The sequence below is a fragment of the Hylobates moloch genome, unplaced genomic scaffold, assembly GCF_009828535.3.
Source record: "Hylobates moloch isolate HMO894 unplaced genomic scaffold, HMol_V3 SCAFFOLD_13, whole genome shotgun sequence".
NCBI lineage: Eukaryota > Metazoa > Chordata > Mammalia > Primates > Hylobatidae > Hylobates > Hylobates moloch.
The window spans coordinates 52758152-52782330 of NW_026652288.1; the positions used below are offsets into that span (position 1 = coordinate 52758152).

General features: G+C 37.5%; 1 protein-coding gene across 3 annotated transcripts in view; it reads left to right on the forward strand.

The window, feature by feature from the left end:
- Positions 1–14115: 14115 nt before the first annotated feature.
- The window catches only part of ALG10B (ALG10 alpha-1,2-glucosyltransferase B), a 38789-nt gene continuing 28725 nt past the window's right edge, over positions 14116–24179 (forward strand). Inside the window, exons 1-3 of one of the 3 annotated variants that reach the window (XM_032173686.2) lie at positions 14116–14383; positions 15567–15764; positions 17462–18812. In XM_032173686.2, the coding sequence (XP_032029577.1) occupies positions 14213–14383; positions 15567–15764; positions 17462–18514 (1422 nt within the window). In that variant the 5' untranslated portion in view covers positions 14116–14212 and the 3' untranslated portion in view covers positions 18515–18812. Of the gene's footprint in view, positions 14384–15566; positions 15765–16754; positions 16964–17461; positions 18813–24179 lie in introns of those variants that run through there. The other 2 variants (XM_032173688.2, XM_058426739.1) reach the window with 2 other exon arrangements.

Genomic DNA, 24179 nt, shown 5'->3' on the forward strand with positions numbered 1-24179 from the left:
ATGATGATGAAGCAGAGGTCAGAGTGTTTTGAGAAAGGGACCACAGGCCAAGGAAGGCAGGAGGCCTCTAGGAACTGGGAAGGTTAAGGAAATGTATTCTGCCCTAAAGCCTCCAGAAGGAATACAATACTGCTGACACCTTGATGACATCCTTACAAGGTAGTTTAGGGTCCATTTCATACACCTTTGTGAGGAGGGATTTGTGGGAGAGTACAGGGAGGGATGTTGTGCTTCACGAAAAACCCCTTTCTTCAAGCATACATCGCAATAAAGGAGCATTCAATTCAGTAACATGTAGGACACTCTCAAGATGATTTCTGATAAATACATTCTTCTCCCCTCATTTAATTTCCAGTGATGTTTTATGGGCAATTAGTTACAGATTGAATATATACACTTTAAAGTGCTTAGTTTATTGATCCCATAATCTGGCTCAAAAACAACTTAGGTTTTTATTAGAAAACAGAAGATAAAAATGAAATAGACACATTTGGTCCTGAAATTTTTGTAACTTGTGTCCCTATTTTCACTAATTTCATTTTTTTTAATTTCTGCCTTAATTTTGACGTTCACCCAGAAGTTATCCAGAAACAAGTTGTTCAATTTCCAGCCTGTTGTCAGTCTTAGAATATGGTCTATGTCCAGATGATAAGAATATATATTCTGTGGTTTTTGGATAGAGTGTTCTATAGATGTCTATTAGGTCCAATTAGTCAAGTGTCAAGTATAAGTCCAGAGTTTCTTTGTTAGTTTCCTGCCTTGATGATCTGTTTAATGCTTTCAGTATGGTGTTAAAGTTCCCCACTATTATTGCGTGGTTGTCTAAGTCTTTTTGTAGACCAGGAAGAACTTATTTTATTTTATTTTTTTTCTTTTTTTTTTATTATACTTTAGGTTTTAGGGTACATGTGCACAATGTGCAGGTTTGTTACATATGTATCCATGTGCCATGTTGATTTCCTGCACCCATTAACTCGTCATTTAGCATTAGGTATATCTCCTAATGCTGTCCCTCCCCCCTCTCCCCACCCCACGACAGTCCCCGGAGTGTGATGTTCCCCTTCCTGTGTCCACGAGTTCTCATTGTTCAATTCCCACCTATGAGTGAGAACATGCGGTGTTTGGTTTTTTGTCCTTGCAATAGTTTACTGAGAATGATGTTTTCCAGTTTCATCCATGTCCCTACAAAGGACATGAGCTCATCATTTTTTATGGCTGCACAGTATTCCATGGTGTATATGTGCCACATTTTCTTAATCCAGTCTATCGTTGTTGGACATTTGGGTTGGTTCCAAGTCTTTGCTATTGTGAATAGTGCCGCAATAAACATACGTGTGCATGTGTCTTTATAGCAGCATGATTTATAGTCCTTTGGGTATATACCCAGTAATGGGATGGCTGGGTCAAATGGTATTTCTAGTTCGAGATCCCTGAGGAATCGCCACACTGACTTCCACAATGGTTGAACTAGTTTACAGTCCCACCAACAGTGTAAAAGTGTTCCTATTTCTCCACATCCTCTCCAGCACCTGTTGTTTCCTGACTTTTTAATGATGGCCATTCTAACTGGTGTAAGATGGTATCTCACTGTGGTTTTGATTTGCATTTCTCTGATGGCCAGTGATGATGAGCATTTCTTCATGTGTTTTTCGGCTGCATAAATGTCTTCTTTTGAGAAGTGTCTGTTCATGTCCTCTGCCCACTTTTTGATGGGGTTGTTTGTTTTTTTCTTGTAAATTTGTTTGAGTTCATTGTAGATTCTGGATATTAGCCCTTTGTCAGATGAGTAGGTTACAAAAATTTTCTCCCATTCTGTAGGTTGCCTGTTCACTCTGATGATAGTTTCTTTTGCTGTGCAGAAGCTCTTTAGTTTAATGAGATCCCATTTGTCGATTTTGGCTTTTGTTGCCATTGCTTTTGGTGTTTTAGACATGAAGTCCTTGCCCACGCCTATGTCCTGAATGGTATTGCCTAGGTTTTCTTGTAGGATTTTAATGGTTTTAGGTCTAACATATAAGTCTTTAATCCATCTTGAATTAATTTTTGTATAAGGTGTAAGGAAGGGATCCAGTTTCAGCTTTCTACATATGGCTAGCCAGTTTTCCCAGCACCATTTATTAAATAGGGAATCCTTTCCCCATTTCTTGTTTTTGTCAGGTTTGTCAAAGATCAGATAGTTGTAGCTATGCGGCATAATTTCTGAGGGCTCTGTTCTGTTCCATTGATCTATGTCTCTGTTGTGGTACCAGTACCATGCTGTTTTGGTTACTGTAGCCTTGTAGTATAGTTTGAAGTCAGGTAGCGTGATGCCTCCAGCTTTGTTCTTTTGGCTTAGGATTGACTTGGCGATGCGGGCTCTTTTTTGGTTCCATATGAACTTTAAAGTAGTTTTTTCCAATTCTGTGAAGAAAGTCATTGGTAGCTTGATGGGGATGGCATTGAATCTATAAATTACCTTGGGCAGTATGGCCATTTTCACGATATTGATTCTTCCAACCCATGAGCATGGAATGTTCTTCCATTTGTTTGTATCCTCTTTTATTTCATTGAGCAGTGGTTTGTAGTTCTCCTTGAAGAGGTCCTTCACATCCCTTGTAAGTTGGATTCCTAGGTATTTTATTCTCTTTGAAGCAATTGTGAATGGGAGTTCGCTCATGATTTGGCTCTCTGTTTGTCTGTTATTGGTGTACAAGAATGCTTGTGATTTTTGTACATTAATTTTGTATCCTGAGACTTTGCTGAAGTTGCTAATCAGCTTAAGGAGATTTCGGGCTGAGACAATGGGGTTTTCTAGATATACAATCATGTCATCTGCAAACAGGGACAATTTGACTTCCTCTTTTCCTAATTGAATACCCTTTATTTCCTTCTCCTGCCTGATTGCTCTGGCCAGAACTTCCAGCACTATGTTGAAAAGGAGCGGTGAGAGAGGGCATCCCTGTCTTGTGCCAGTTTTCAGAGGGAATGCTTCCAGTTTTTGCCCATTCAGTATGATATTGGCTGTGGGTTTGTCATAGATAGCTCTTATTATTTTGAGATACGTCCCATCAATACCTAATTTATTGAGAGTTTTTAGCATGAAGAGATGTTGAATTTTGTCAAAGGCCTTTTCTGCATCTATTGAGATAATCATGTGGTTTTTGTCTTCAGTTCTGTTTATATGCTGGATTACATTTATTGATTTGCGTATGTTGAACCAGCCTTGCATCCCAGGGATGAAGCCCACTTGATCATGGTGGATAAGCTTTTTGATGTGCTGCTGGATTCGGTTTGCCAGTATTTTATTGAGGATTTTTGCATCAATGTTCATCAAGGATATTGGTCTGAAATTCTCTTTTTTGGTTATGTCTCTGACAGGTTTTGGTATCAGGATGATGCTGGCTTCATAAAATGTGTTAGGGAGGATTCCCTCTTTTTCTATTGATTGGAATAGTTTCAGAAGGAATGGTACCAGTTCCTCCTTGTACCTCTGGTAGAATTCAGCTGTGAATCCATCAGGTCCTGGACTCTTTTTGGTTGGTAAGCTATTGATTATTGCCACAATTTCAGAAGCTGTTATTGGTCTATTCAGAGATTCAACTTCTTCCTGGTTTAGTCTTGGGAGGGTGTATTTGTCGAGGAATTTATCCATTTCTTCTAGATTTTCTAGCTTATTTGCATAGAGGTGTTTGTAGTATTCTCTGATGGTAGATTGTATTTCTGTGGGATCGGTGGTGATATCCCCTTTTTCGTTTTTTATTGCATCTATATGATTCTTCTCTCTTTTCTTCTTTATTAGTCTTGCTAGCGGTCCATCAATTTTGTTGATCTTTTCAAAAAACCAGCTCCTGGATTCATTAATTTTTTGAAGGGTTTTTTGTGTCTCTATTTCCTTCAGTTCTGCTCTGATTTTAGTTATTTCTAGCCTTCTGCTAGCTTTTGAATGTGTTTGCTCTTGCTTTTCTAGTTCTTTTAATTGTGATGTTAGGGTGTCAATTTTGGATGTTTCCTGCTTTCTCTTGTGGGCATTTAGTGCTATAAATTTCCCTCTACACACTGCTTTGAATGTGTCCCAGAGATTCTAGTATGTTGTGTCTTTGTTCTCGTTGGTTTCAAAGAACATCTTTATTTCTGCCTTCATTTCATTATGTACCCAATAGTCATTCAGGAGCAGGTTGTTCAGTTTCCATGTAGTTGAGCAGTTTTGAGTGAGTTTCTTAATCCTGAGTTCTAGTTTGATTGCACTGTGGTCGGAGAGACAGTTTGTTATAATTTCTGTTGTTTTACATTTGCTGAGGAGAGCTTTACTTCCAACTATGTGGTCAATTTTGGAATAGGTGTGGTGTGGTGCTGAAAAAAATGTATATTCTGTTGACTTGGGGTGGAGAGTTCTGTAGATGTCTATTAGGTCTGCTTGGTGTAGAGCTGAGTTCAATTCCTGGATATCTTTGTTAACTTTCTGTCTCGTTGATCTGTCTAATGCTGACAGTGGGGTGTTAAAATCTCCCATTATTATTGTGTGGGAGTTTAAGTCTCTTTGTAGGTCACTGAGGACTTGCTTTATGAATCTGGGTGCTCCTGTGTTGGGTGCATATATATTTAGGATATTTAGCTCTTCTTGTTGAATTGATCCCTTTACCATTATGTAATGGCCTTCTTTGTCTCTTATGATCTTTGTTGCTTTAAAGTCTATTTTATCAGAGACTAGGATTGCAACCCCTGCCTTTTTTTGTTTTCCAGTTGCTTGATAGATCTTCCTCCATCCCTTTATTTTGAGTCTATGTGTGTCTCTGCACGTGAGATGGGTTTCCTGAATACAGCACACTGATGGGTCCTGACTCCTTATCCAGTTTGCCAGTCTGTGTCTTTTGATTGGAGCATTTAGCCCATTTACATTTAACGTTAATATTGTTATGTGTGAATCTGATCCTGTCATTATGATGTTAGTTGGTTATTTTGCTCGTTAGTTGCTATAGTTTCTTCCTAGCCTCGATGGTCTTTACAATTTGGCATGTTTTTGCAGTGGCTGGTACCGGTTGTTCCTTTCCATGTTTAGTGCTTCCTTCAGGAGCTCTTTTAGGGCAGGCCTGGTGGTGACAAAATCACTCAGCGTTTGCTTGTCTGTAAAGTATTTTATTTCTCCTTCACTTATGAAGCTTAGTTTGGCGGGATAGCAAATTCTGGGTTGAAAATTCTTTTCTTTAAGAATGTTGAATATCGGCCCCCACTCTCTTCTGGCTTGTAGAGTTTCTGCTGAGAGATCAGCTGTTAGTCTGATGGGCTTCCCTTTGTGGGTAACCCGACCTTTCTCTCTGGCTGCCCTTAACATTTTTTCCTTCATTTCAACTTTGGTGAATCTGACAATTATGTGTCTTGGAGTTGCCCTTCTCGAGGAGTATCTTTGTGGCGTTCTCTGTATTTCCTGAATCTGAATGCTGGCCTGCCTTGCTAGATTGGGGAAGTTCTCCTGGATAATATCTTGCAGAGTGTTTTCCAACTTGGTTCCATTCTCCCCATCATTTTCAGGTACACCAATCAGACGTAGGTTTGGTCTTTTCACATAGTCCCAAATTTCTTGGAGGCTTTGTTCATTTCTTTTTATTCTTTTTTCTCTAAACTTCCCTTCTCTCTTCATTTCATTCATTTCATCTTCCATCAGTGATACCCTTTCTTCCAGTTGATCGCATCTGCTACTGAGGCTTCTGCAATCTTCGCGTAGTTCTCGAAACTTGGCTTTCAGCTCCATCAGCTCCTTTAAGCCCTTCTCTCCATTGGTTATTCTAGTTATCCATCCTTCTAATTTTTTTTCAAAGTTTTTAACTTCTTTGCTATTGTTTTGAATTTCCTCTCGTAGCTCAGAGTAGTTTGATCGTCTGAAGCCTTCTTCTCTCAACTCATCAAAGTCATCCTCCATCCAGCTTTGTTCCGTTGCTGGTGAGGAACTGCGTTCCTTTGGAGGAGGAGAGGTGCTCTGTTGTTTAGAGTTTCCAGTTTTTCTGCTCTGTTTTTTCCCCATCTTTGTGGTTTTATCTACTTTTTGTCTTTGGTGATGGTGATGTACAGATGGGTTTTTGGTGTTGAAGTCCTTTCTGTTTGTTAGTTTTCCTTCTACCAGACAGGACCCTCAGCTGCAGGTCTGTTGGAGTTTACTAGAGGTCCACTCCAGACCCTGTTTGGCTGGGTGTCAGCAGCGGTGGCTGCAGAACAGCGGATTTTCATCAGACCACAAATTCAGCTGTCTGATAGTTCCTCTGAAAGTTTTGTCTCAGAGGAGTACCCGGTTGAATGAGGTGTCAGTCTGACCCTACTGGGGGGGTGCCTCCCAGTTAGGCTGCTCAGGGGTGAGGGACCCACTTTAGGAGGCAGTCTGTCTGTTCTCAGATCTCCAGCTGCATGCTGGGAGAACCACTACTCTCTTCAAAGCTGTCAGTCAGACAGGGGCATTTAAGTCTGTGGAGGTTCTTTGCTGAGTTTTTGTTTGTCTGTGCCCTGCCCCCAGAGGTGGAGCCTACAGAGGCAGGCAGGCCTCCTTGAGCTGTGGTGGGCTCCACCCAGTTCGAGCTTCCTGGCTGCTTTGTTTACCTAAGCAAGCCTGGGCAATGGCGGGCGCCCCTCCCCCAGCCTCGCTGCCGCCTTGCAGCTTGATCTCAGACTGCTGTGCTAGCAATCAGCGAGACTCCGTGGGCATAGGACCCTCCGAGCCAGGTGCGGGACACAATCTCCTAGTGTGCCGTTTTCCAGGCCCGTTGGAGAAGCGCAGTATTAGGATGGGACTGACCCGATATTCCAGGTGCCGTCTGTTTCCCCTTTCTTTGACTAGGAAAGGGAACTCCCTGACCCCTTGCACTTCCCGAGTGAGGCAATGCCTCGCCCTGCTTCGGCTCGCGCACAGTGCGCTTCACCGTCTGTCCTGCACCCACTGTTAGGCACTCCCTAGTGAGATGAAACCGGTACCTCAAGCAGAAATGCAGAAATCACCAGTCTTCTGTGTCGCTGGGGCTGGGAGCTGGAGACCGGAGCTGTTCCTATTCGGCCATCTTGGCTCCACCCCTCTAAAAGCTTATTCTTAATTTCTGTACTTATATGTTCAAAAATAGTAATACAGGGATCTGAACAGGCACCAGTCCACAAAACACACTTTTAAATGAACATCTGTGTTTCTTCCAAAGGTAAAGTAAGTGCAATAAGCTTATAATTGTTCTAAATAAAGGTCACTATCTTTGCCAAACTCTGATTTGTTTTCCCAAGATTTAACTATTTTCAATAGTTTGACAGTTACCTTGGTAAATTGAAATAACAAGCCTATGTTGCAATTTCTGGACTTTTTCTTATTTTTATTTATTATTATTTTAACTTTTATTTTAGGTTTGGGAGTACATGTGAAGGTTTTTTACATAGGTAATCACATGTCATGGGGATTGGTTGTGATGGACTTCTTGATGAAAAACTGGACAATTGACTTGAATTAAACTTTTATAAATGAGAATATTCAAATGACCAATAAACATATGAAAAAAGCTTATTTTCATTCGACATTATGTAAATACAAATTAAAACTACAATGAGATGCCATAACATATGCACCAGAATGGGTAACAAAAAACTAACAATACTAGGTGTTGATAAAGACATGAAAGAATAAAAACGCTCATATACTGCTTGAAGTATAAATTGCTACAACCACTTTGGAAGACCCACTGTTAATATTTAACCTAGAAAATGCACTGCTTCATGAGACACTCATTACAATCCTAGGTATATACTCTACAAAATGTGTGCTTAGGTAATATAATCAAGACACACACACACACACACACACACACTTCAAATTCTAGTAGAGATCTGTTTTTATCTTGTGCTAAGTGCTGAGCCCTGAATGTCAAAAGTCTTCCTCTCAGTATTCCTGCTCCATCCTCAACTTTCAGCATTCTTTGCAAGCCTGCACCTCAGAGGGATTTTTCTCCCCAGGCTTTGTCCTATTCCCCAACAGAGCAGTTGACTTCTTGTCACTCAGGGCCAGCCAGGTTCATAGCGGGAGGTGAGGAGGTAGGTTCAGTGCTCCTGGCCCCTCTTCAGTGGTAGACATATCCTGCTTGACGCCCTACCTGAGTGGGGGAATGGAGGGCTTTCAAGTTGTTCCTGATCCTCCTCACTATAGGAGCCAAACTGTGCCTTGCATGTGTGGCAGTTTTACAGCCAGGGAGTGTTCACGGCCTCTCCGGTAGGAGCACCATACCTCTGCTTTGAATTACTGAAGGATGGAGGCCTGAGACCTTCCTGCCACTCTATTGAGGGCAAAACATTTTTACTTCTCTCCCTCCTCCAGGATCTTTGGCTGCTTCCTGGGGTGGAAGTATCTTACCTTCCTCAGAGAACTAAGGCTTTTTCTTCACATGATTGAAGGGCCCAGATAAGTGTGCAGTGTGTTGTTCATTCCCCAGAGGCAGCCAATCAAGCCATGTGTGCCTGTATCTCCATCAGAGTCTGGTTTCTCACCTGCTTCCAATATTTTTTTGCATGATGACATCACTATTGTAAGACATTTTCACTACCAAAAACAATAGTAATGAATTATTAATATTGTAAATAATGAACTTTAAAAAATTACATAGTCATCCTGAGTGGCAGTCGCATTGGGCAGATATTTGAGTGCTGATCAGTAAACAATACTGCAATCAGTAAACATAAACTAAAACATAACTGGAATCAGTAAACAAACTAAAACCTAACTGGTAGCAAAAGTAACAAATTGGTCCTGATTCTGTTGAAGTTGTCAGCACCCTCTAGTGGAAATAGGTGTTTTTAAAAAGCACGTTTTTAAATGCAGAGACCTTTCTCACACATTTTTGCATTCATTGAAATTTGGCAGTTACAGAAACTAACATTTGGAGGCAGTAAAAAACAGTGTAGTGTTTCATTTTATTATAGTAAATAAATGTAAATCATTTAATACAGTTTGTTGCTTCATTCAGAAAACCAACCCAAAATGAAGCAAGAACAAAAGGAAATCTAGAAAGAACAGGAACCACAGGAGATCAGAAACTACTGATTCAATGTTTCTGCTTTGTCTGGTGAAAATAAAATCTCTATGAGGGTTTCTGTATTTAAATTTAATTAATGAAAAGTCATTTGATCTCCATTCTCACTAAATTGAGAACATGCCCATGTTTAAAGAGTAATATTTTGAATGTATGCCAAACTTTTAGCCAGTGCAGGGTACCTAATGCTCAGCCTAAGGGTGCCCACTTGTTTTACTCTGCTTCTAAGGCCAAAAGGGAATTAATCAGAAACCCTCCTCAATATTTCACAAAAACTCTCTTTTCATTAATAACAATTGTATCATAAATCTCACTCTAACGTCTGAAATTTTAAAATTAGTAAGATCATATTACTGTGTCTCTTAAACTGTAAAATTATTTAAGAATTAAAATTAATTCAATGTCTTCTAACTTTTTACTTTGGTTGGTTTAATAGTACTGTAATTTCATCAGTATAATAGTGCAATTCATTTAATAATCAATTTATGATTCTCTTAAATTTAATGCAGTTTAAAGGAAAAAGAATTCATGAAGTTTCTTTTCCTGGAATGTTTCTTATCTAACTGGCAGCAATAGCTGTAGGATTATGGTGTTTCAGCTACTTATTTTAGCAAAAAAGCACAGTTCCCCTTGACATAGTTTTTTGAAAGAAAAGACATCTGTCTCAATATAAATATGTGTAACTAAATTGTAAGTATTTAAGTTCCTCTTCTTCAGCTGCTGAGGAGGAACATGGCCTACATGTTCCTTGGCAATGAACTTTGTTTCTTGGTAGGGCAAAGCCTGGAGATGAAGAATCAGAGAAGCCAGGGGACAAAGCAGCATGAGTGATCAGAAAAGCAAGGGAAATGTAGAGGACAGCAGTATTCTCAAACTTTCATGTCCATCAGGTCCACCTGGGAATCTAAGGGAATCATAATTAACAAAATGAATGTTAAAACATGTATTACTTGGCTCCATCTGCTATCAGAATTTGTTTTCCGGTAGGTCTAAGGTAAGACTTACTTATTTGCACTTCTAACAGGTTCCCAGGTGATACTAATGCTGTGGTACAGGGACCACACTTTAAGAACCACTGTTACAAAAAAACATTTAGGAAGTTTTGCTTTGGGTTGTATGGTATATCTTTCTAAATGACCAAGTGTATCAGTCCTTTTTCACACTGCTATGAAGAACTGCTGAAGACTGGGTAATTTATAAAGGAAACAGTTTTAACTGACTCACGGTTTAGCATGGCTGCAGAGCCCTAGGAAACTTACAGCCATGGTGGAAGGCAAAAGGGAAGCAAGGCACCGTCTTTACAAGATGGTAGGAAGGAGAATGAATGCAGGAGGAACTATCAAACACTTATAGTACCATCAGATGAGAACTCAATCACTATCATGAGAACAGCATAGGGGAAACTGCCCCAAGAATTCAATTTTCTCCATCTGGTCTCTCCGTTGACACGTGGGGATCATGGAGATTATGGGGATTATACTTCAAGGTGAGATTTTGGGTGGGGACACAGCCAAACCATATCACCAACCATCTCTCTTTGTCTGAGACTACAGAATTTACCTGGCCTGAGACTTTCAAGAGTAAAACTGGAAAGTCTGCCACAAACCAGAAAGATTTGTTCTATGAAAGTTATCAGAATCAAAATGGGGCCACTTGCATAAAAATCCTGAAAAATGGAGCTAAGGAAGACCAGAAAGGGAGGGTTTATATGCATGTATGCCTGACAACAAAAGACTGAACAAACCACAACTTTGCACAAAGGCCACCACAATCTCACAAAAAATTACTTCTGTGAGGACATTTGCCCAGCAACTGCCTGTCCAACCTCAAACTGGTGCCACCCTTTTTACCAGTCCTTATAGCCAAGGATAATTGTCTCAAAGCAGTTTATGTAACCCTCTTCATTTTTCTTTTAAAATCCCTTGTCTTCTTTTACTTCCCTGACTATGTTCATTGTATTCTCACTGTAATGCTCAATCCCAAATAAATATTATTGTTTTTTAGAAGAGTCTCTCCGTGTGTGTGTTACTTAGGTTTAACCAGTCCCCTATACAATATCTTCAAGACATTTTCAGTAGAGCTAAAATACTTGCTAATGCTTTTGTAATAAAATGTTGTGTGTGGTTTTTGATTCATTAATTTTAAAATTTAGATTTTAAATAGATATGTTAAGATTGACCTCAAGGGTAGAGTTCGTTGTAGAGGTTATCATCTGTGATTTTTGGCCCAGGGTGCAGTACTCTGCTGTAGCTAGAACGAATTGTCACCTAGAAATGAGTAAACCATCACTATGATTAGCAAGTGGCCAATGTTTTCATTCAGCAACAAGTGAAAAGGGGTGCAATAAGAGGCAGGATGTTTCTTGGACGAATACTTCAAAGTTATTACAGTTACAGCCTTTGGAGAAATTCACTGTTCAGATATGGCTGTTTCAAACAGTTAAAGTATATGCAATGTTATCTGAGTTCATCAAATTAGGAATGTCTTAATTGATCAAAGTAAGCTAGGTTATACAGGAGAAATAAAGTCAAAATCTTAATGGCTTATAAACCAAAAAAGATTTATTTCTTGCTAAAACAACCTATCCTTAGAACCCCAACAGAAATTGCCCATTTTTCTGCCATAACTTATTTATCATAATTCAAGTAGCACAAATAAATAGTTGATGTGCAATGATAATGGGATTGCTCATCCTAATGACTCTTTTTCACAAACATCTATGGAAAATGGCAGTTGGAATTCTGAATGGAAAATCTAAGTTGAAATTAATGCTGATCTAGTTTTAAATGATAGGTCTAATAAAATGTAATCTATTTCATTAAAACCCCAGAGGTAGCTATTTTAATAGGTCTTGATTTAGGAGCAGAGCTTTGGAAAGCATTTCAAGATTATCAAAGATGTTGTAATCTAAGAGTAGAAAAGTGACAACAGCTTCACTGATTTGCAGATAGTAAAAGTAACTAACAAATGAGTGACGTACTCTATGAAACTCTACTGGGCCCATGGAACTTCTTAGCATTCTTAGGTAATATGTTTTACATCAATCGTTTCTGAATATGAAGATTATTATTCAGTGATTTGAGATGGCTCTCTAGAATCTAGTTTTTCACAATGATCCCCCGGCAGATTTTGATGTAATTAGTCTGTAAGATGAACATTTATTTAAAAGATGAAACTTGTATTTCAAATTGGTGTATGGAAACAGAGAGTGGAATGTAAATATAAAGTTATTGGGACTAGTGAAACATTCAATTCAGTATACATTGTAGATTATTTTAACCTATAAAGCTATGAAGTTATTTTATTACTCTTTCCTACACTTGGTTCTGACACTAATTTTTTATGTAATTTTAGGTAAATTATTCATTTTTTAAAAACCAGCTTCTTTTATAAAATGAAGTCAAGTAGATTATTAATAAAGATCCCTAGCCATTCTAAAACCCCATATTTCCTTGAAACTTTCCATTTTATGTAAAGGGATGTGTGCAGCATGTATAGGAGTCAAATGTTTAACATAAACTATTGGTGGCAATTGTTATGAAGAAAAATGGGTAGCATAAATGTCTACTCTTGTTCTACTCTTTAAAAACGACGCACTATTTCTAGGGTGGGTCAGTAAGCTGCAGAGTATATATAACACGATTTAGCAGGTCAATAGGTCAGGGGCTAATTACTCGTAGATCACATCAACCTCTTGAAGACTGAATCATCTGGAGACGTGTTACAAGTGACTTAAACAGATAAGTACAGCAGGGACTCAATACTAAAATGGGAGATCATGGTTAAAACAAAGCTAAGCATCACATCAGAGTAGGATCCTGACATGATTTTATTCCAGTAATGTAAATATTCCCATCCCAGCCCTCATTCACCACTACCTCCTCTTATCATTGAGGAAACAGGCAGAGACAGAATGGAAAGGCAGTCAGCTTGATTTAAGAAACTTTCTTAAGTTCAGAAATATTGAATTAGTTTAACCCAGAAAAAGAGCTCAATTGAGAACTCTGAGGTTTGCAACCTTAAATCCCGACTCAATTCTGATATATGCCTGCCAAAGGCAACCTGACTGAGGTTACCTGAGAGATACTTTTTCTAAAAAAACATGGCCAACCATGCTCAAGACAAAAAAATTACAACACATAATTTATCTTCGGCATTCTTCAAATTATTTACCTCATCTCCTGCCCCCAACACCTAATCCCAGAATATAGGAATTTGATGATGTCTACACAGCCTATAAAAGTCCACAAATTTAAGTGCCTACTGTGTGAAAGCCATTTGGGGGACTACAGACATAAAGGATGTATAATGCCACCCACTAAGATGTTCACGCTTATGATTTAGTAGGAAAAACAGGAGGCTGCCTTATAGATGTTAACAACCAAATTTACAGGCACACCTAAAACATCCCAAATTCTAAAATATATATATATTTTTCCAAATCCTACAGGGTAATATGGCTATGAGAGTGCACTAGGAGTGTCAATTTTACTAAATCCTCTGAGAGCATCCACATTTTGAAACAGTTCTCTTTTAACCTAAACAAACAAACAAACGAACAAACACTCCTCTCACTGAAGTTCGTTGGGCATTGACGGGTCTCTGGTTCTTCAAGTTTTCATCAGAAAGTCTCAGTCTTTGCTATCACAACCAACGCCCCCTTCCTACACTCCAAAGTTGATGGAATGAAATGTCTTGGAATTGAGGGTTTAATTAATTCGGATCACCGGAGAGAAAGAACAGAAATAACGGCGGAAAAAAATGTGTTAATTTTAGGGCTTGGCATTGGAAACGTGGGGAAACGTCGCCACCTTCTGGTAAGTGATGGAAATGAGCAGGAAAAAAAATCCAAGCTAAGAAGAGGCTTTTTTTTTTTTTTCCAAAGCAGCAAGCCACGCACCTCCCGCGCTGGCGAAATCCGAGACCCGTCCTTTCCGGAAGTTTTGACACTGTGCGCCCCGGGTAATGTGATGGAGAGGGTAGTCATCCGGTCCGTTATGTAAACCCGTCACTCCGGGAAACAGCGCCGATCTTTCCGGATCCGCGCTCTCCCAGCATCCTTTGCCTTCCGGTATGTGGCCCCCTCTGGCTAGTCCCGTCTAGCGCGCCCATTTCGAGCCCAAGGTTCCAGCTCAGGTTTCCGGGCTCAGAATTTTCCAGGAGTGGGTTCTTGGGCAGTGGCTGTGGGAGCAGGAATGGCGCAGCTAGAGGGTTACTATTTCTCGGCCGCCTTGAGCTGTACCTTTTTAGTGTCCTGCCTCCTCTTCTCCGCCTTCAGCCGGGCGCTGCGAGAGCCCTACATGGACGAGATCTTCCACTTGCCTCAGGCGCAGCGCTACTGTGAGGGCCATTTCTCCCTTTCCCAGGTGGGGTGCCCGACCTGTCCCCACCCCAGGAGATGCCTGAGAGGTCCCAGCGTCCCCAGCTCCTTCTCCCATTCTTAGACTTAACTCGTCCCGTTCCACCCCACCCCACCTCAGAACATGAAAGAAACTGGGTATGGTGTTTTGTTCCTGTCTCTGAGATCTGTGAAATATTTATTAAATGAATGAATAAACAGCAGATCTGTCCCCCAGGAAGGAGTGATCTGGGAGAATACTTAATGGGGAATTGAGCGCTCCTCTTGGCAGCTGAGGATATCGATCCCACTTTGTCTTTCCTTGTCTCAGGATTAAAGGCATTCGGGTGCTCCTTGGAAATACCAGAAAACTTCCCTTTAGCTCACCTGTCAAGCGCCTCACTGTGCATTTTAGGGGTGGGATAGGGTGGACTGGAGGGATCTTCAGCTACCAAAAATGACAATTTATAATCACAAATTCCTTCCCTGGGTATTTTTAGTGAACTATCTGTTAACTGGATAAACTGGCAACCAGTCAAGTCACATCATTTTTGAATATATATTTGACTGTGCAAGTATGTACATATAAATATCAAAATAAACATCCCCTGCTTTTCTGGTGAAACAATATAGGGTACTGGCTAGAAGTATAAAGTCTGTTTTAGAGAAAGATCTGATCTTAAATCTTGGTGCTGTGATTTACTAGTTTTGTGATCCTGGAGATGTTCTGAGTTTCAGAAATTCAGGTTACTCATCTGCAAAATGACAATAATCTTTACTATAGGGCATATACAATACAGAGGGTTTGGCACAATTTCTGTCTCAGTTTATGTTAGCTGTCGTCATGGAGCCTGTGGTCCAAATGTTTTCCTAAAGTCCCGAACAATGTTTCCATGCTTTTACAAACTGGAACATTTGCAGTTTATTTATCAAAATAAAGGCTTTTAAAGAACATTTCTTGGAAAATAGAAATAGATTTTAAGTTGTTGTTGTTTATTGGTTGCTGCTACCTGAACCATCACTAAGCTGGTCCCGGGGGCAAAAAATAAGAAAAACTAATCCTGTTCTGCCAGGGACTTACTTAATCTTGTCATAGAATAACTTCTCAAAATTTCTGATTGTTGCTGGAGATGAGACTTGGGCTTGACATATTTGTGTCTGTCTTGTTCGTATTACCTCTTGCTTTTACTTCATTTTCTTTCTTTTTAAAGTGGGATCCCATGATTACTACATTACCTGGCTTGTACCTGGTGTCAGTTGGAGTGGTCAAACCTGCCATTTGGATCTTTGGATGGTCTGAACATGTTGTCTGCTCCATTGGGATGCTCAGATTTGTTAATCTTCTCTTCAGTGTTGGCAACTTCTATTTACTATATTTGCTTTTCTGCAAGGTACAACCCAGAAACAAGGTATGTTTCAAAATACTTAATTCCAAGTTTATGTGTGTAGTCAGGTCCACAATTACAATGAATTAGTTTTATGAGATTTGGTGAAAAATGTCTTTAACACTTTGTAACTTTGTATTTTCGTATATTATGTAAAGGTAAATTTAAATCCTCCATCCCTATTTTAGAAGAAATTTGTATTTAAATACTTGAATAACTTATTTGTAAAATCTAAAGTAAATATTTGTTAAGTGAGTCAAACCAGTTCAATAAATACTTACTGAGCTTATTCCATGTGCTAGGGACTGGGACTACAGAGATAAATGAGGCAGTCTTTTTCTTGTAAAACATATATATTCATTAGGGAAAACAGACTTTACCTGAGGACTTTTGATGTGTTAACAGTGCAGGCCCCGGAGGTCAATTGCCTGGGTTAGAATTCTCTCCCTGTCACTTAACCAGTTTTGTTACCGTGGGCAGGTTAACCCTTAGTGGCTCCATGTCTTCATCTATTAAATAAGAATAACAATAGAATCTGCCTTATAGAACTGTTACAAAGGAACAAGGAAACAATAAATGGAAGATGCTTCGAATAGTGCCGGATATATAGTAAGGGCTCAGTAAATGTTAACTCTAATAATCATTTTTAACCTTAAGAGATGATTTCAATAGTGTCAATTATGATAGAGTGGTAGACATAAGATGCTATGAGGATACAGAGAAGGAGCAGGGGAACACTTACTGCTTTTCTGGGAGGGAGGGGAGTATGTGGCATTCAGTAAGTCCTCACAGAGAAGATGGTACCAGAGCTGAGTCTTGATGAACAGATAGGGCTGTGTAGGGTGGGGAATTAATCCTGGGGAGACAAACAGCATAAGCAAAGGAAGAAAGGCATTGAACAACGAGGTGCAGGGAATTGGAATTACAGGATTAGAAAGTAGAGGGATGTAAGGCTAGAGAAGTAGGTCATGAATGCCCTCATATGTCACCGAGAGGACTTTGAACTTTAGCATGTAATGGAGAGACCTTAATTTTAATCAAGGAAATGACATGGTCTGATTTAGTGCTTTAGATTAAGTGGAGTATACAATTCAAGAACATAATAACACTTTCAAATTCTGAAATAGCATGTCAGAAAGGCCAAAAGAAGATATATAAGTTTAGACTGGCTCACTTTTCAGAAAAATACCGTTATTTCATCATGAAAATTTCATCTTGAAAAAGTAAGTCTGGATATGGTAACATAAATACCATATGCATGTTTACATTCTCCCTTGTGTAGTGTTATGAAGGATTTCCTTAAAAGAAAGTGGTGATTATGGCTGAGTGAATCCTTATTGAAGGCACTAAAACATAAGCTCAGGGAAATGGAGCCAGCATTGTGTCCTCTTTGTCTCCATAGTCCCCACAGAACTTAGTCGGTATCTTGCATTCAGTAACTCCTTAACTAATCATAGCCTGATTCAAATTGTGTTAAGCTATAGAAGCTTTGGCATACACATGGTCTCCAAACTGATAGGTATAAATAAAAAGTACCAGGAAGTGTTCTTATAAATGTATATTGTGTTTTTGCAAAGCCAGAGATAAGATTAATATTGATTAATTTTATTTAAATAAGGTTTGAGTAGTTGAGTAGTTTTTAAATAAATCTCTTCAGTAGGTAAGCAGAAATAGCAATTTTTATCATGAAAATAATTTTATCTGTTTTTTCTTCCTCCAAGGCTGCCTCAAGTATCCAGAGAGTCTTGTCAACATTAACACTAGCAGTATTTCCAACACTTTATTTTTTTAACTTCCTTTATTATACAGAAGCAGGATCTATGTTTTTTATTCTTTTTGCATATTTGATGTGTCTTTATGGAAATCATAAAACTTCAGCCTTCCTTGGATTTTGTGGCTTCATGTTTCGGCAAACAAATATCATCTGGGCTGTCTTCTGTGCAGGAAATGTCATTGCACAAAAGTTAACTGAGGCTTGGAAAACTGAGCTACAAAAGAAGGAAGACAGACTTCCACCTATTAAAGGACCATTTGCAGAATTCAGAAAAATTCTTCAGTTTCTTTTGGCCTATTCCATGTCCTTTAAAAACTTGAGTATGCTTTTCCATTTGACTTGGCCCTACATCCTTCTGGGATTTCTGTTTTGTGCTTTTGTAGTAGTTAATGGTGGAATTGTTATTGGCGATCGGAGTAGTCATGAAGCCTGTCTTCATTTTCCTCAACTATTCTACTTTTTTTCATTTACTCTCTTTTTTTCCTTTCCTCATCTCCTGTCTCCTAGCAAAATTAAGACTTTTCTTTCCTTTGTTTGGAAACGTAGAATTCTGTTTTTGGTGGTTACCTTAGTCTCTGTGTTTTTAGTTTGGAAATTCACTTATGCTCATAAGTACTTGCTAGCAGACAATAGACATTATACTTTCTATGTGTGGAAAAGAGTTTCTCAAAGATATGAAATTGTGAAATATTTGTTAGTTCCAGCCTATATATTTGCTGGTTGGAGTATAGCTGACTCATTGAAATCAAAGTCAATTTTTTGGAATTTACTGTTTTTCATATGCTTATTCATTGTTATAGTTCCTCAGAAACTGCTGGAATTTCGTTACTTCATTTTACCTTATGTCATTTATAGGCTTAACATAACTCTGCCTCCCACATCCAGACTTGTTTGTGAACTGAGTTGCTATGCAATTGTTAATTTCATAACTTTTTACATCTTTCTGAACAAGACTTTTCAGTGGCCAAATAGTCAGGACATTCAAAGGTTTATGTGGTAATATCAGTGATATTTTGAACTGTAAAAATGGACTTAATAATTAGACCATTTCTACAAAGAACAACTGAATAGGTGGAAAACATGGAATTTCTTTTAGGTGCAGTGGTGGTCCTCAAATTACATTAGTTTTTTATATATATATATATATATATTTTAAACATATGTAAAAAATTAAGTGGCAAAGAACTGAGAAAGCTAAAGACCTGCTTCAAAGGCCTGAATAAAGGGAAAATAAAATTGTTTTCAGATCTCTCATATCGCTCTCATAATGTTGGCCCCTCAAAAAGCTTGGGAATGTTTTGTATGTATAAGTTTATTAATACTGGGTATGCCTCGTATTACTGGAACTAATTTATTCTCTTCAGAGAGAACTATTAGGTTAGTGCAAAAGTAATTGTGGTTTTTGCCATTGAAAGTAATGGCAAAAACCACAATTACTTTTGTACCAACCTAACAACAATGTATTAGCAAATATTTACAAATGGTCAGGTGATATTCTTGGCTGAAAAGTTGCTTAACATTTCAGTAAATATAATTTTAATTCTAAGTCAAAATAGAAATGCATAGATAGTAAATGATAAAGTAGAGACTCATATATGTCTGTCTAGGCATCAAGTTGTTGGTTATTGTTTACAATCCAGAAATGATGAAGCTCTTTCACTGATTCCTAATATGAAATGTATGATGGCCAAAGACAAATTGTGTTGATTATAATCCTTTAAAAGGGGGATTTCCTTTCTGAAATACATATTGTATTAGCTTCCTAGGGCTGCCATAACAAATGACCACAAACTTGGGTGCTTACAACAATTTTCCTCACAGTCTGGAGGCCAGAAGTCTAAAATCAAAGTGTCAGCAGAGTTGGTTCCTTCTGGGGGCTCTAAGGAAGAATCCATTCTATGTCTGTTTCCTAGTATCTTGTGGCTGTCTGCAATTCTTGGAGTTCTTTGGCTTATGGACAAATCTTGTCCAAGTATTGCAGACAGCAGTCTTCACTCCAGTCTCTGCCTCTGCGTTCACACCGCCTTTCCCTCTGTCTTCTCTTCATTACCTTTTAAGGACAGTGTCTTTGAATGTAGGGCCCTCCCAGATCTAGGGTGATTGTGTCTGGAGACCTTTAATTATGTTTACAAAGACCCAAGTTCCAAGTAAGTTTGAATACAAACTTATGTTCCAAGTAAGTTTGTATTCACATGTTCTGAGTAGACATTGTCTCTTCGTGGGATACTTTTCAGTCCATGACAGTTACTAAAGGACATTTTAGGATAATCCTCATATGATTGTTAGGAGACTACCTTTAAAATTTTTTTTATTATATATCAAATAATAGTTGTATATACTTATGAGGTAAAAAGTGGCATTATGATTTTTGAATATAATGTGGGATGATTAAATAAAGCTAATCTATCCATCACCTCAAATATTTGACATACTTTGTGATGAAAACATTTGAAATTTACTCCCAACAGTATTGAAATGTACAGTGCTTAATTATTAGCTGTATTCGCCATGTTGTGTAATAGATCTAAAAAAAGTCAAACGTATTCCTTCTATCTAATTGAGGCTTTGTCTCTTTTGATTATCATCTCCCTATTCCCACATCCCCGGCTTCTAGCAACCATCATTCTTCTCTCTACTTCTGTGAGTTTAATTGTTTTAGATTACACAAATAAGTGAGATCATGTGGTATTTGTCTTTCTGTGCTTGGCTTATTTCACTTACCATAATGTCCTCCAGGTTCATCCATATTGCTGCAAATGACACAATTTCTACCTTTTTAAAGGCTGAATAGTATTTTATTGTGTATATATGCCACATTTTCTTTATCCATTCATCCATTGATGGACACTTAGGTTGATCGAATCACTTGGTTATTGTGACTTGTCTGCAATGAACATAGAGTACAGACTTCTCCTTGACATACGGATTTCAGATCTTCTGGATAAATGCCCAGAAGTGGGATTGTTGGATCAGGAGATAATATCTTAGCTGATACCTTTTAAATAACTCTCAGTATCTTTACTGAGAAGTTAAAAAATAAGTGACCTCTTAGGTAATATAAAGCTAAAGGTGACTAGTGTTTGATTCCATTATCTATAAAAAAAAGTCAGAATTGAAAGAAAGTTGAGAAATCATTTGGTCTGACTTTGTTTTGTAGATTAGGGAACAACTGCTAGGGTAGGATTATTTTGTGTTACTTTTTGAATTTTGTGTTTATTATTTTGAGTGTATTTTTTGGGTTGTCATTCCATTACAGGAAAGTATTATTTGGGCATGTTAACTTTGACATGTAAACTTAGAATTGTGAATAGAACTCATCTTTTAACATAATTTTATGTTTCTAAACTTTAAAAACAGCTATAAGTAAACAAATTACTTTCCCCTCAATGTCAACTCAATGTCAAATTTTGCTTCTCTGAGTTTTAAGTGATGAGTCTACATTTACAAATATAAAATTGTGTGCAGGTGAAAATTACAAGTATAATTTGAGTAATAAATGCAGACCATTTTTTGGTTGTACTCTAGTACTCAGAAAATAGATTGGCATTAGTTATAACAGTGATTGTAGAAAAACGTGTTTTACCCAGACTTCTTAAAAATTAGATGAGAGAGGACACTCAAATTATACTTTTGTCCTTAATTTACTGTAATGGAGAACTAAATCCGGGAAGTCAAAATTGAAAAAAGAATGTGTAATTTAGGGAAAATAACTTTTTGTCTGATAATATTAATGCAAGGAGTTTGTATTTAGGAATACTTCTGAGAGGAGAAGCTTCCACTCTGATCTAGTCTGGCAAAATTGAGGAAAATATTTTACTCTGTAATTAAAGAAGACTGCTCTTTGGAGGGATCCCTGTTCTATATCTTTTTTTTTTTTTCTTTTTTTTTTTTGAAGAGAAGTCTCGCTCTTGTCCCTCAGGCTGGAATGCAATGGCACGATCTTGGCTCACTGAAACCTCCACCTCTCGGGTTCAAGCAGTTCTCCTGCCTCAGCCTCCCGAGTGGCTGGGATTATAGGTGCCCGCCACCACGCCCGGCTAATATTTTCTATTTTTAGTATAGCCGGGGTTTCACCATGTTGGCCAGGCTGGTCTTGAACTCCTGACCTCAGCCACCTGCCTCGGCCTCCCAAAGTGGTGGGATTACAGGTGTGAGCCACTGTGCCCAGCTGTTCTAGTTCATTTTTAAGTGTTGAGTCCCTGCTGTTTTAAGAGATGTTTTGGTGAAAATCTACATTCAGAGAGAAACAGATTAATCTTCCACATTTTTTATAAAATACATAAAATATAGTACTTGGCATTTTAAGAAAAGAATGCCATGTATTAAAAGGTGCTATTTTCAACTACTTATTATTTTAAAACAGGAATGCTTATCAATACTTTTGAATTTAAGATAAATGTCTTGGTTAAATTTTCTAGGCAATTCAAAGATAGCCATTTGCTGGTGAATTTTCCAAAATAGATAACAGATAAAATGATTATGTAAGAACTTGGCACAACAGATCATTTTGCCTTTAGTTGTTCAAGAAATGATACTAAACTCAAAGTCATTCACTTGAAACAACTGAGAAGACCATTCTTAGGTGTTTAGATCCTTGCTTTCAGAAACATTCTTAGTTATATTTGTGTTTTCGAAAGTTATTGAGTAGATATTTTTTCATGAATTTTTAAACATTAGACTTAGCTGAATTGATTAAAATAAGGTGATTATGAAAAAAATATTTCCCTGCTTGAGGGCATGTGGAGCCCTACAGTTACCATTACTAAAGTCTGTGAGTATGTCTATTTTGAAAAGTGTCATAAAACTATCTAGTCCATAAATCATTATAGGTTCAGTAATACATCATTTTGAACTGATTCTATCTTCTGTGAAATTCTAGAGATATGTTATCTTTAGGTAGCATGAGTAAGATTCAGGTATGCTGTGAATTTTGTTACATTTATGTTTTCCATTAATGGACAGTCAGGAATCTTTTGAACTGCATCTGACTATGTATTTAAATGATTTGGAAAGATAGTATCTCTCAGTTTAAACATAGCATCTCATTTTGGCAAGATAAATTATTTTGGCTGTCTGGCCTTTTCTTTGTCTTCTTAGAGTTATTTCTGAAATGTGCATAGCCAGTCATAAAATAACTTGTATAAATAGCCTAATGTAATTTATTTCTAATAAATACATAGCTTAATGAAATGTATTTCTAGTTTGAACTTAATTGCCACTTGCCTTGGTATTGTTTTCCTTAGAATTGTTGGAAGAGAGGAGAGAGGAAGGGATCTACAATTTTTATTTATACCACCTAAATAGTGGACTGTTATTTTGGACTCACTTTTAAATAAAATATTTATTCATGTGAAGAAATAAATTTTGTGTTTATTAGGTTAGCAAGCGTTTATTATCTTTGAAGTAATTGGAATTTCATTAAAAAGTGAAGCAAGTAAGAATTGTGATATAAATTTGAAAATTTTTAAATGGAAATTGAAATATGACTTAGGAACCATGGGCTTGTAGAAAAAAACATTTAACATGGGAGTTAAGATTTTTATATTTGGTTGTGGCTCTGGGATCAATAAGGCAAGTGGTTTAGTCTTTAGTCCTCATTTCAGACGAGAATAGTATTTGTCCTAACTCTAGTCAGTGTCTGATTGGTATGTGTATAACCTTACTTTAAAAAGGATTCATTCCTACCATATACTCATAATATTTATAAGTATGTCATATGATACATATTGAGTAAATATATACTGAATGAAGTTTTTAGTATAGAGTGAAGTGAATAGAAAAAATATCCTATATAACCGTGGCTAATTTTAGGAAGTAAATCGTGTTTCATAATAAGAGTCATCCTAAACATTTTTCTGCGTAATTTTCTGACCCAGTGTTAACAATTTTTATTTGCTTTAGTGCAAGCTTGTTCAACCCACAGGCCACATGCAGTCCAGGACAGCTTTGAATGCGGCCCCAACACAAATTTGTAAACTTTCTTAAAACATGAGATTTTTTGTGATTTTATTTTATTTTGTTTTATTTTTTAGCTCATCAGCTATCATTAGTGTTTGTGTATTTTATGTGTGGCCCAAGACGGTTCTTCCAGTGTGGCCCAGGGAAGCCAAAAGATTGGAGACCCCTGCTAGCATTTAATGCTTATACATGTATTTACTTGTAAATATGTTGTTTCTTTGATAGGATATGATTTCAACATAATTACTGTTTATTTAAAATAAGAAAAACAAATAACTTTCAACCATTAAGAGGTTATAACACTTTAAAGGGAAAGTTTCTTTAATAGGGTATAATTTCAAAATAATTGCTTTTTATTTAAAATAAGAAAAATCAGTAACCTTCAATGAATAACAGGTTAAAGAATTTAAAGGTAAAAGACATTTCAACTAATTACAAATACTTTTTTTTTTTAGTTGGGCTACATTTTACCACTCTAGGAATAGCTGTTAATTATTTTTTATATAGGGCATTTTTATGTATTTAATGTTGACAACTGATGTTTCCAATATACAAAAACTTGTGTAACTGAGAAAATTATAATAAAAATAGAGATTGAGGACATATTTTTAACATATATCCATGAGTCAACATTAATATTTAATATTTGAGATTTGAAAAATTATTTCTAGGGTAAGAAATTTTGTCACAATATAATATCTGTATAT